The 12,472-nt window shown below is 32.3% G+C and overlaps 1 protein-coding gene across 1 annotated transcript; it reads left to right on the forward strand.

The window, feature by feature from the left end:
- Positions 1–2,384: 2,384 nt before the first annotated feature.
- On the forward strand, positions 2,385–12,472 carry LOC139481608 (uncharacterized). The gene is made up of 4 exons (XM_071265045.1): positions 2,385–2,540; positions 4,274–4,403; positions 6,394–6,502; positions 8,062–12,472. The coding sequence occupies exons 1-4, from the start codon at positions 2,507–2,509 to the stop codon at positions 8,158–8,160; spliced, it is 372 nt and encodes a 123-aa protein (XP_071121146.1). The 5' UTR covers positions 2,385–2,506; the 3' UTR covers positions 8,161–12,472.

A 12,472-nucleotide genomic window follows, 5' to 3' on the forward strand; every position in this document is an offset into this window, starting at 1 on the left:
GAAATCACTGGAGAATTTGACTTATTGGCAATGTCCTTTAGCGTACTTAGGCGTTTGGAGAAAGAAGTGAATTCAGAAGAAATAGACTGACGAAACTCGTCCAAAATACTCTTGAACCCATCTAAGGAGGGGCCAGAGTCAGCTACCTGATTAAACTGATGCCTAACAGAAGAGGTAGGCAGAGCAGCAGGTACAGATACACTACTACAACTACTAGACACTGCTAAAGGAGGAGCAGGAACTGACAGATTAGGTGTAGTACTCTGAGGAACAATAACTGGTGTTTGTCCACAATAAGGCCAGAAGCCTGGAAATGGCTGACTAGGAACCTGACTAGGAAAAACCTGATTAGGAAAACCTTGACCAGGAAACCCTTGACCATGAAACCCCTGACCAGGAAAGCCTGAATAAGGATAACCCTGAGACCAAGGAGGTCTAGACCACGACATGGCATTACTAGCCGAAGCAGGTAAAGTGAAGCCACAATAGGACGCTGGTGCTCTAGAACCAGCTAGGTAAGTTTAAACCCATAGAGGTACCAGGGTAAGATGAAATGGACCCTGTGGTGTCAACTGGTCTAGAAAAAGTGTGCGTTACAGTGGTAATGGTAGGGACACCTCCATGATAACCGACAGAACCTGCATTCAGGATCTGTTGACCGGTCTTAGAAGTCACCGAAGTAAAAACGTCGGTTAGTTGACTACTATTAGGAGGGGTTCCCTGCCCTACCGTTGTTACGGTCACAGGAAAAGGTAACGAACCGTCTAAAAAGACATCACTACCTGTAATGGCCTCGTAAGGACTGGGAGCATTAAACTCCATAATTAAAGAAGTATGAAGTTAAACACTTATAAACAACAATATTATAACAAAAAAAATGTCAAATAAACAATGGTATGGGGATACCTACAATATTCACTATTGAAAAAACAAAAACTTAAAGTCTCTCTGTAAGTTGTAACACGTGTGTCTCGATGCGCAGGCGGAAATTAAATGGATGATATAAAGGCATGGTTATACGGGCACTGCTTGGTCATCCCTCTTCTCATTGGATGATATTTTTATTTGGGGTTTTCCGCCTGTCAGACTTGCGCAGATGGATGTACTCAGAATTTATGATGGTAACGTATTTATTAACATAAAAAAAGCTATTTTTCGGCATTAAAATTGAAAGACCTTTTTTTACTCATCGGTGCCCTATTTTTTTATTATTGTTTTCAAAGAAGCTATAAATTAACTAGATAATTGTAAAATTAAAGCCATTTCTGTAATTAAGTTCTTTTTTTTTATTTCGATATTACCTCTTTTTCTCCTATTAGTTCAACGACAAAAAAGTACCTTTACAAAAATCATGTATACTTCTTTCGAAAGCAGATTGTGAGCGTTAATGATCGGTGACTCCTCTTTTTTATTTTATTTTTCTATTAGGTATACATGGTATAAGATAAAGTTCAAATATGGAAAGAATTAGCGAAATCTTATATTAAATTTAAACAAATGATTAAGGCCCGCGAGCCCCCTTAATTTAACAAAAAAAGTTCACTGTACAGCCTTTGACACTGAGCAAACCCTATACCCGAAAGTGGTTTTAATAACAGCACAACATTTGAACAAATTGTAAACATTTGTTGCCGGCAATGGGCTTAATTCACAAGACTGCAACAAGGAACCAAACAACAAACGGTAGACAAAAAGCACTGTAATAAGAATACTAACGATTTTTGGGTGTTTTTGCTGTGCATCTTGTCATTCTGTGAACAACCTTATTTACCACATCTGTATACAGAAATAACCCCAATTTTCATGAGAATTCGGACATGGATAGTAACCTTCGAATAGCTAAAAAAAATAGCGAATATCACCGTTAATTGCATTAAGAAAATATATGTAAATGAAAATGTATAAATTAATAGGATTTAAGTCATTTTCATTAGTGTCTGAGTTGGTGGAAATTTGGGGCGATTTAGAAATGGGCCGAGTTATAAATGATTCTGACATTTAGTACTTTCATTTTCAAACGCTTACTTTCGGTTTAGTGAATCAAGAGAGATAATCAGGGAAGGTCTAAAACGCGGAAATAGAAAACGCGGAAATGAAAAATGAGTGTATTATAACTAATATCTTTTTTGTGAATTTAAGTTTTAATGTTCAAAAATGTGTTGCCAGAGTCGCACTAAGAAAGCCTTCCGGTCAACTTTTCGGTAAAAAAGCATCTTCAAATATAACCCGAATAATCCAGTCGTTATATTACGATCACTTAGATCACTCCATTAACCTCTGGAGGACAATGACCGTAAGGGGGCGCTGTAATTATTCGAGTTACTTCAAATATATATATTTTTTTAATCTTATCTTATAGACTATTATATAAGCTTTCAAAATCAGTTTTATTTATTAATTTAGCTTTAGCGGTTCCAAAGATATTAGTTATAATACACTCATTTTTCACTTCCGCGTTTTCCATTTCCGCGTTTTAGACCTTCCCAGATAATCACAAATTACCACCATGGCCGAAGGCGAAGAGTTTCGCATTCCAACAGGTTATTTATACTTACCATATTTGAAACAACTTGTACTAAAACCCAATTTAAATAACATTCAATTTAAAAATGCTTCATTGCTAGTGAAAAAGAATGAGGAATAACAAAGTGTTTGGGCATTGTTTTCTGAATATTATATATCATATTGATAGAAAAAAGGGGGAAAGACCACAGGCACTTGTTTCTGTCAATATGGGGTTTTCTATCCATACCCGTACGAAAAATCACCATTTTCGTATGGGTATGGATAGAAAACCCCATATTGACAGAAACAAGTGCTATATTCGTACGGGTATGGATAGAAAACCCCATATTGACAGAAACAAGTGCCTGTGGGAAAGACTGTCGTCAGGTTATTCAGATATCAAGCAAATTGGCGAATAAGATTTGCACTGAACTATAATAGAAGGACACGGCATGTGAATTAATGGTTTTTTTTTATCTAGAGTTGATGAAACATACATGAGAGTCTGGATAGAGTCTTTTTTTCTGATGTTTCTATACATAGTCATGGCTAGTTCAAATAATTATGACGTCTTGCAGTGCTATTTTTTTAGCGTCCCACTGTCTATATCATTCTGCTCAACTCTTAATAAAATTGCATATCATGGCTTTGTGACATCAAATACGTTGATCTGGCCTTAATAACTTTGACCTGGACATATCAGCGAAGTTGATAAGTTTGACCCGACCTTATCAAGTCATCTTCCGGTTGCTGGTGAAACTAAGAAAACACTTCCAAAAGAGGCAAATACAGCCCGATAAATCAATTATCAGATTATATGCATATATTGATGTTGTAAAATATCAGCTGCTCGACACAATATGAAGGCTTTTTTATCTCGTTCGCTACGCGCGCTCACTCGACAAAAAGCTTCATATTGGACTTGCAGCTGATATTTTACAATATCAACTTGCAGGCGACCTGATAATTGGTACTTTTTTTTTTATTGCTTTGACTCCATCAATGAAATAGTGTTTCAAGATGTCATAATTATTTGTACTAATCTAAATGACCATGTTGACTGGATATGAGTGGTCAGTGGAATTGTAAGTTTATTGTACACCATGGTTGGCATTTTTGCAGCTCCCTATAACATGTATAAAATTAAATTAAATTAAGTTTTAATACAAATGTGCTCCTAGTTGTATATGACATGCTGAAATGATTGAAATTAGAACATGTACAACAATAATAGATTTATTAAAAAAGTTAGAAAAAAAGCATAAAATTTTGACAGATGAAATAACATTGACATTGATTAAAGATAGCATTTCTTTTTTTTTGCAACAAAGTGCATTTAAAAAAGTATAACTTCTCTTTAGTCATGTTAGTCATACTTAGTAATGTTATTATTTTCCTTCCAATGCACACATCTGCTCAATATTCAATAGTGGCTACAATCATGACTGTCACAACAACTATAAAGTGGCCTATTGGTATTGTATTGGCTTAAATTCTTTTATTTTCCATAGTTTTAAAGTAAATTCAAACAAATATATTCCTTATTTAGTTATTATTTTGCTCATTTTTTTTTTATTCGTATTGTTAAAATGGTTTAAGGCCATTATTTACCTCATTTTTTTATACGCCCTAACCCGAATTATTCAGTCATTATATTCCGCTTATCTATGATGGCTAAAAATATACCACATTTGTTCAAACAACTTAAGTTTCCCTGTATAAAGAAGCTTTGAATAAAGATTTGAATACTTGTTATTTTTGTTACCAGTGACAGCTGAGGAGATAGATTTAACCACTGTCAGAGCTGTTGTGATCATCCCTGACCTTGAAGTGACCTCCAAGATATTTGGTGCTAAACCTAAAAAAAATGCTACTGTCGTGCCTAAATTTGAAAACAAGTAAGACTCAAGATCGAGCTATGTTTCAGATCTAAAATTGCAAGTAATAGGATGTCTTTTAGAGAACTTGAAGATAAATGTTAAAATAAGGAAGTGTGTTATGATTTCAAATGGGGCCAAAAAAAATAATTCATGTGTTTCTGCTATAAACTTGCTGAAAATAAAATTAGGTAGGTAGGCAATTGCAATATCATTTTAATTTACAAACATTTTTTATCTGGTTACTACTAGCATGACTAGGGAATCAGTCTGACTTTAACAAGGCTTGTTCAAAAAAGGCATGAAAAGCGTTTGGGTATGCATTTAAAATTTGGGTAGGTAGGTTAACGGAAACACAAGTATTATTTTTGTTTGCCTGAGACAACTATTCACCAAAGACAAAGTGATGAGGATGTAAACAACTAAAAGAGAGGCAGAGATACAATAGGGAAAAAGAAACAGACAAACAATAGTACACAAAAAAACATAAATAGAGAAAACTAAAGACCAAGCAACATGAACCCCACCAAAACCTGGGTTGATCTCAGGTGCTCCGGAGACATAAGCAAATTCTGCTCCACAATCATCGTATTGCCTTTGACAATTAACAAAACCCATAATGCATAGTAATCTATAAAACAGAGTGACATAGGGGAATATGTATTAAAGAATAAAAACAAAATTTCATGATTAAACAATATTTAGTGTAACTTGTAGATATTTGTCACTCCAATTTACTATAACATGTATATTTAAAGGCATATTCAAGATTATAGTCATATGTTTAAAGTTCAATGGGATTATATTTCATTTTGGCATATTCAAGATTATAGTCATATGTTTAAAGTTCAATGGGATTATATTTCATTTTGGAATAGGTTTTATTTTGTTAAATCTTACAAGGCTTTTTCTCCACAGATATCTCTCAAAAAATAATTTTAATTATTCGTTTGGGAATTGTCATGTAGGGTGATTTTGTCAATTTCAATACCATTTATCAATATACTGTGTATATGGTGTATGAATTTATTTTCAAATGTACCAATTTTCGTGGATTGAGGGAATCATGCATTTTCATGTATATTAACTTTCTTTTTTTTTTGCAAAATCTGCATATGTAACAGCCACTATGTTCCGTCAGTTACTTTCTGGCGGAACTTTTCAACTAGTTATTTCGTTCCGATGGCACTTTCCAACTAGTTGTTTTATTCTGAGTGCAGTCAAAAAGTTCCGGAAAAAAGTAACTACCATAGTTGAAAAGTCCCGGACTAATGTAGCTAGTTCAATAGTTTTGGCGGAACAGAACAATTAGTTAATTCGGTAAGAATGTTGCCTTCATAACGGAATAAGTTCTAATTTATTGTTATACATCAATCAGAAATTGATATTTTTAAAAGTACCCACCGTGATGAGGAGGAACTTTTGGGCTAGTTTGTTAATTCCGGTCTTGACTACTTTGCCAAAGAGGAACTTTGTGACTAGTTGATAAGTTTCTTTTGACTTTTGTAATCAGTATCTTGGTTCCCCTTTGAAAGGTTCAAATATAATATGTTGCGCTTTTCCTTTGCATCAATTCTCCAAATGGAACTTTGTGACTGGTTGATAAGTTCCTATGGAAATTTTGGGCTAGTTTGTTCGTTCCGGTTTTGACTAATTTGGCAAAAAGGAACTTTCTAACTAGTTGATATGTTCTGTTGGAACTTTTCAACTACAAAATAGTCACTTTGTTCCGGTGGAACTTTTAAACCAGAGAAAGAACAAAGTAACTAGTTAATAAGTTCCCCTGGAACTTTTAGGCTAGTTAGTTTTTTCCGCCTAGAACTTTCCAACGTCGGAACAAAAGACCATTTACACATACATGGCATATATATTCCTTTCAGAAATTTGTAATTCATTGAATATTTAAATTTGTGGTTCTCCTGTATGCACTAGATCCATGAAAATTGGTATCCTACAAATATTAAAGAATCCACAGTCATGACAGTATTCAAGTTGTTAATTATTTTTACAGTTCTTTTGAAGTGACAGCTGTAATAAAGAAGAAAGAAAAAGAAAACAAATTTAGATATACTGTGAAGAAACTTCCTGGAGATATTGTGCCAGAAAAATGTAAAATTGAGGTAATAATAAAGATTCAGTCAAATTCGACACTACCAGAAAACTGGGAACTGCTCATAATAAACAGTCCAGTAGGTGTAATACCACCAAATCATAGTACATTATATTCGATTGCATACGAAAAAGAGTAGTAAAGAATATTCCCTTGAATTTGACAGTTGTAGGAAATTAATCCTTCATTTCATAGCGGTAAACTAAAGAATTAAAGAACGAAAATCTTACTTTATTATTTGTTAAATTTATTTTCAAAAGTAATGGTGAAAAATGTTTCATATATTAGGAATGCTATCAAGACTATTATTGCATGTCTCCGTAACATTGTTTATTTATAATGATTACAGTGCATTGTTCACTACCATTACTACACTAAGAAAACTGAACTATCTTTATAAAAACTTAATTGCAACCTGAACTCACAAGTAAACAAAACTCTGGATTATGTGTACAACATGTTCAAAAACTGGAATTTGTTCAATGAAAACAGTTCAATTATAATTGAAATGATTGAAGTATTTAACAAGGAAGAATTAAATTGAAGTTTACTCACAGTCATCATTGATGACTGATAAATAAATGAACTGGCTTACTTAGGGACATACCATTCCAAGTAAGGTTTACTACTTAAAATTAACTGGTCTTCAAAAAACTCTTCATGGAATAGTCAATTTCAGTGATATGATTAGGCTTCATGGGGAAATCCATTTCATAGGATTCAAAATGAACTTAACATTATGGAAGAGTCCATTTCAGTCAGTTGTATTCATTTTGCTAATAGACTGTAATTTCTTGGAATAGTTACCCCCATCCTAAATTATTCTTTTCTTTGTTATACATAGAGAATAAAGTTGGTCCTCATGTGCAAAAAGCTTCAATTTTGCCGTTTTTTCATTCTTTTTCTCGACCTGGAAGTCCGAGAGATGCTAATAGATGCATCCAATTGTAGTTTACATGTAGAGTGGACCCTAGTGAACACGTTTATCACAACAGTTGTTAGGTAGGAGTGAAACTGATCTGGGTTCATCAGTCTTAAGAAGGTCATTTGCACCAAAATTCAAAATATTTTCGATTTTTTCCGATTTTGAACTTTAACTGGACTTGCAACGGGAAGTAGTCGTTTCCTTGGCGTATTTTAAAATGAATAGGATCAGTCGTTATATGCCTTTGGGTGAACAGTATTTGTAAAGGTTTCAGACCTCGAAGGTAAGCCCACCCCTCCAAAAAAAACAATTTTGTCCGATATTAATTTTTGAAGTTTGTATTTGAGCTCAAAATGAATATTAAAAGTGAGAAACATGACAATCAATAGTTTCAGATTGAGGAAACGTGCATACACTACGAATTAAATGGCATTACGATGACCTTCAAATGTATGGAGTGCCATTGATGCCAAATAACGGTGATCTGGGTACATCCGTAATAATACGGCCCCCGCATGACAAGGGTTAACTCAGTCATTATTATTATTTTTATCATAAAATAGAATGAAATGATGAATTGTAAATCTTCTGGTTTGAAGGTTTGAAATTATTTTTAAGTTAAATTATTATATTATATTTTGTAGTACAAGAAAGAGCAGGTGATTTTGTTGCTTCATAAAGCTGAAGAGTCGTCATGGGCGGTGCAGTTATCAAAAAGAGGACTTGAACAAGCAGAGGATTAAAAACTTTGTCTCAGCCTTATACTCCTTCTCCTTTCAGTCAAGATGAATTCAGATCACTTCTATTTTGTAATGATGAGATATAACTTAAGTTACTTCCCTTTAAATAGATTTCTACGGTGGAGAAAGCTCATGATAGAACAATTAAAGGCATTAAATAATTCCTATACTTTTAGTTAATTATTGTACCTTAAACATAAGGCAATCTCTATAATTATTTTAGAACTAATGGCATTCATTTTATTATACTTTTATTATTTTTAATGATTTTTTTCTTCTATGTTTTGTAAGGTTTACAAAAATGATCTGAATGGTATTATTCAATATCAAGAATTGATATTTTTTTCACCTAAATATTTGACAAGTTATGTTTAAGAATAGTTTTAATTTGATAACCTATGGGTTATACTAAAAGGTTTAATTAACACTAAATGTGCAATATTTAAAAAAAAAAATGTATTTATTATACTAACAGAATATGTAACGTCACGTGGGGTATCTTTGTATCTTTATAAAGTTATAACAACCATTTTATTGAAATTGATCATGCAATTTTTATTGTTTACAATTTTTAAAAAAAATCATTTTGGTTGCTGTCTTGCTTGTTTAATTCTTGATATCTATATCATAAACGGGAAGCTTAATACAAAAATTTATGATAAAAGAGATGATTTTTCATTTCCTATTGTTAATTATCCATTTTTAGATGGTGACGTTCCCTTGTCACCATCTTATGGTGTTTATATATCTCAACTTGTACGATTCGCTCATGTATGTAACAATGTATTAGACTTTAGCGAGAGAAATTTATGTATTACTGAAAAATTGTTACACCAGGGTTTTCGATATCACAAACTGGTCAAAACATTTACTAAATTTTATCACCGGTATAAGGAAATAATTCGTAAATATAACTCAACATGCAGACATCTTATACGTTCAGGTATTTCACATCCAAAATTTTATGGAAATATTCTTTATAAAGCACAAAAATGTCAGTATTCTCCTCAGAAACTAACAAAACCTTTAAATAGACTTATTAAAAGGGGATATAGTTACGATACTGTTGTCAGGTCATTAAAGATTGCATATTTTGGCTTTAACATTGATTCACTGATAGGGTCTTTGCATCGGAACTAAACACATTTATTTCTAAAAAAACAGTTGTTGGCATGACACGGGTTATGTTCTTCTCATATATTTTATGATAGTATGATACTAAACCCCTAACGGGAGGGATTGTACCTGATATTCATATGATGAAGACATAATCTTTCAATCAGTTTAATTGAGGTCTGGAGCTGGCATGTCAGTTAACTGCTAGTAGTCTGTTGTTATTTATGTATTATTGTCATTTTATTTATTTTCTTTTGTTACATCTTTTGACATCAGACTCGGACTTCTCTTGAACTGAATTTTAATGTGCGTATTGTTATTGTTTTACTTTTCTACATTGGCTAGAGGTATAGGGGGAGGGTTGAGATCTCATAAACATGTTTAACCCCGCCGCAATTTTGCGCCTGTCCCAAGTCAGGAGCCTCTGGCCTTTGTTAGTCTTGTATGATTTTAAATTTTAGTTTCTTGTGTATAATTCGGAGTTTAGTATGACATCCATTATCACTGTACTATTATGCATATTTTAGGGGCCAGTTGAAGGACACCTACAGGTGCGGGAATTCTCGCTACATTGAAGACCCATTGGTTGCCTTCGGCTGTTGTTTGCTCTATGGTCGGGTGGTTGTCGCTTTGACATATTCACCATTTCCTTTCTCAATTTTATTAAATTTGATAAAAGGTAAGCAACATTTTTTTCCCACTTTATTTGTATATTTATCAACAAAGTTTCTATAATACACCTGAAAAAATATATGGTGGAGTCAAATGTATTAAAAATTTGAAAGTTACTGTATTTGATATTAATTTTGAGTTGATTCGTAGGATAAGTTTATCTTGTATCCAATGAATTTTTTTGTAGCTTTTTATTATTTGCTGGTTTAAATGTTGCGAAAAGAAAACAAATCAATTTTATTCTTGCTCCAACTGGTAATGTTAGGAAACTTTAGTAAGGATAAAGACAAATGAAAGGCTTCAATGTATAAAAAGTTATATGTATTTTATGAAGTAGAATGTTAGTTTTATATAATATTGTATTGTTGTAGTACCCGCTCAAATAGAAGTATTTTACCTTTTTGGGTATTTAGCTGAATTGGCTCTGACTGACCCTTGATCTATCTCCTAATAACCTTATGGTGTCAAGCAACCATCACTTTTTTAGTATTACATGGAATATTATAAATTGTGCTCCAATATTTTGTGGCAACTTGTGTGAAAGAATGGCGGCCAAATTTGCATATAAGTATGCAAAATTATCTAAAAATGGTTCTTAGTTGTAGGGACATTTTGAAAGTCCCATCCTACCTTCCCACATACATTTTAATTGAATTGCCCTTACCTTGTTTGCAGAAAGATATTAGAAATAAAAGAGGTTAAATGTGTATACACTCAATGGCACTAGTCCTGTTCAAGACAATTATGAAGGGGAAATAAAAATTTCGAAATATTTCAGCTTGTTTGATTTTGGGGATTTTCTTTTTGTGTGGTTTGAATATGATCCAATTTTATGCATTTATTGATCTGAAAGTACCTCTCTTTTCCACTTTGCCAAATTTTTTACATTTATATTGAAAAATCGTTTCTTCCAATATGATAATCTTTTGTGTGCTAAGATTACTGTAGTAATGATTATCAATTGTACATTTTTTACATGAAAAAGAATGTTTAATAATCAAGAAGTAGTCTTTGATTATTTTTTTTATTGTCATATTCTTTTTTTTTTTTACCATTTTCTTGAATGTTGAATTTGCTGAGGAATGAGCATGCACATGTAGTTTTAAAATATTAAATCAAGCAATATTAAATTTTGACAATGAGGGTTGGTTTATTGTAGATTGTGTTGTCCTGGTATATTTTTGATAGTAATAAGAACAAATTATGATTTCAGGCTCACAATATTTTCTTCAATTATTTGATTATGAATTAATAGGCTGAGAAAAAAAAAGTCTTTTACATGAACAAGAAACTTCCTAGTTAACTTTCATTATTTAAAAGTAAAAAGGGAGGTAACCATTTCCAGAACCAAAACCAAAATTCTATTGGAGGTAAAGACAATTACGCTAGATGCAAATTCTCTCACTTTGGTTATTGATTTTTTTTATCAAAATATTTTTGAAAATATAAATTTTCGTCAAATTGTTGGAATATCTTTTAAATCTATTATTTTACCCCTTTGATATTGAAATGCAACTTTCCCAATTTGATTCAAAGATTTATATAAATCGAGAGGAACTTGGCAGTACCTGTTTAGTCTGCTGTAGATAGGTTGTAAACATTTATATCTTTAAATTAGCTGTAATGTATTATTTACATATCCTCAAAAAAAGGTTGTAACAAGTCTTGATCTCTGTATCAGAATATTTACTTTGCAGCCAATTTACATGTTATTTTTTTTTATTTGAAAGATTTTACAGTTTCTTGAATGAAAGAAGCTGAATTTTTAGATTTGGAATGAAGATATAATAGAGAGCCTATATAACCAGTGGCGGATCCAGGGGGGGGTTCCGGGGGTGCGCACCCCCCCTTTATTTTTGCCGATCAATGCATTTGTATCGGGACATATGTTTTGCACCCCCCCTTTGCCCTGGGTTAGCACCCCTTAGCACCCCCCCTTTTGAAATTTCCTGCATCCGCCCCTGATAACAACTCTGAAATAGTTGTTATAAAAAGAGGAGAACTCTTATCTCAATGCAAGTCAAAAATTTACATACTTAAATCCTAGTTTTAGAATCTGATTTAATACATAAAATTCTATGTTTTTTTGGTTCGGTTTTTTTTTTATTAATTTTCATTTTTGAGTATTTGATGGCAATCAAATTTGTATATAATACATGTATTCTTAACCTTTATGATGTCAAAAGTATAAATATACTGGAGGAGAAATAGTTCTTTTAAATGTTAATGATATAAAATAATCTGTAGAAAAGTTTTATTTTTACAGAGTTTATTTGTGAATCTTCACACAAACTTAACATTAAATCTGTTTTACACTTTATTCAGTTTGTGAGTCAGTCAGTCAGTCCAGGTTTCACATCTATAATCATATACTTAGTTTTACTTGAAGATGATCAAGTTCATTATATATAGCTCAATATCTTTTTGTTAGTTTATAAAGTTTATGATATATGTATAGTAGTTAAGATATATTAGGCATTTATACTTAAGTATTTACTTTTAAGATTAAAACTTTTTTCAAAAATTG

The sequence above is a fragment of the Mytilus edulis genome, chromosome 7, assembly GCF_963676685.1.
Source record: "Mytilus edulis chromosome 7, xbMytEdul2.2, whole genome shotgun sequence".
Taxonomy (NCBI): domain Eukaryota; kingdom Metazoa; phylum Mollusca; class Bivalvia; order Mytilida; family Mytilidae; genus Mytilus; species Mytilus edulis.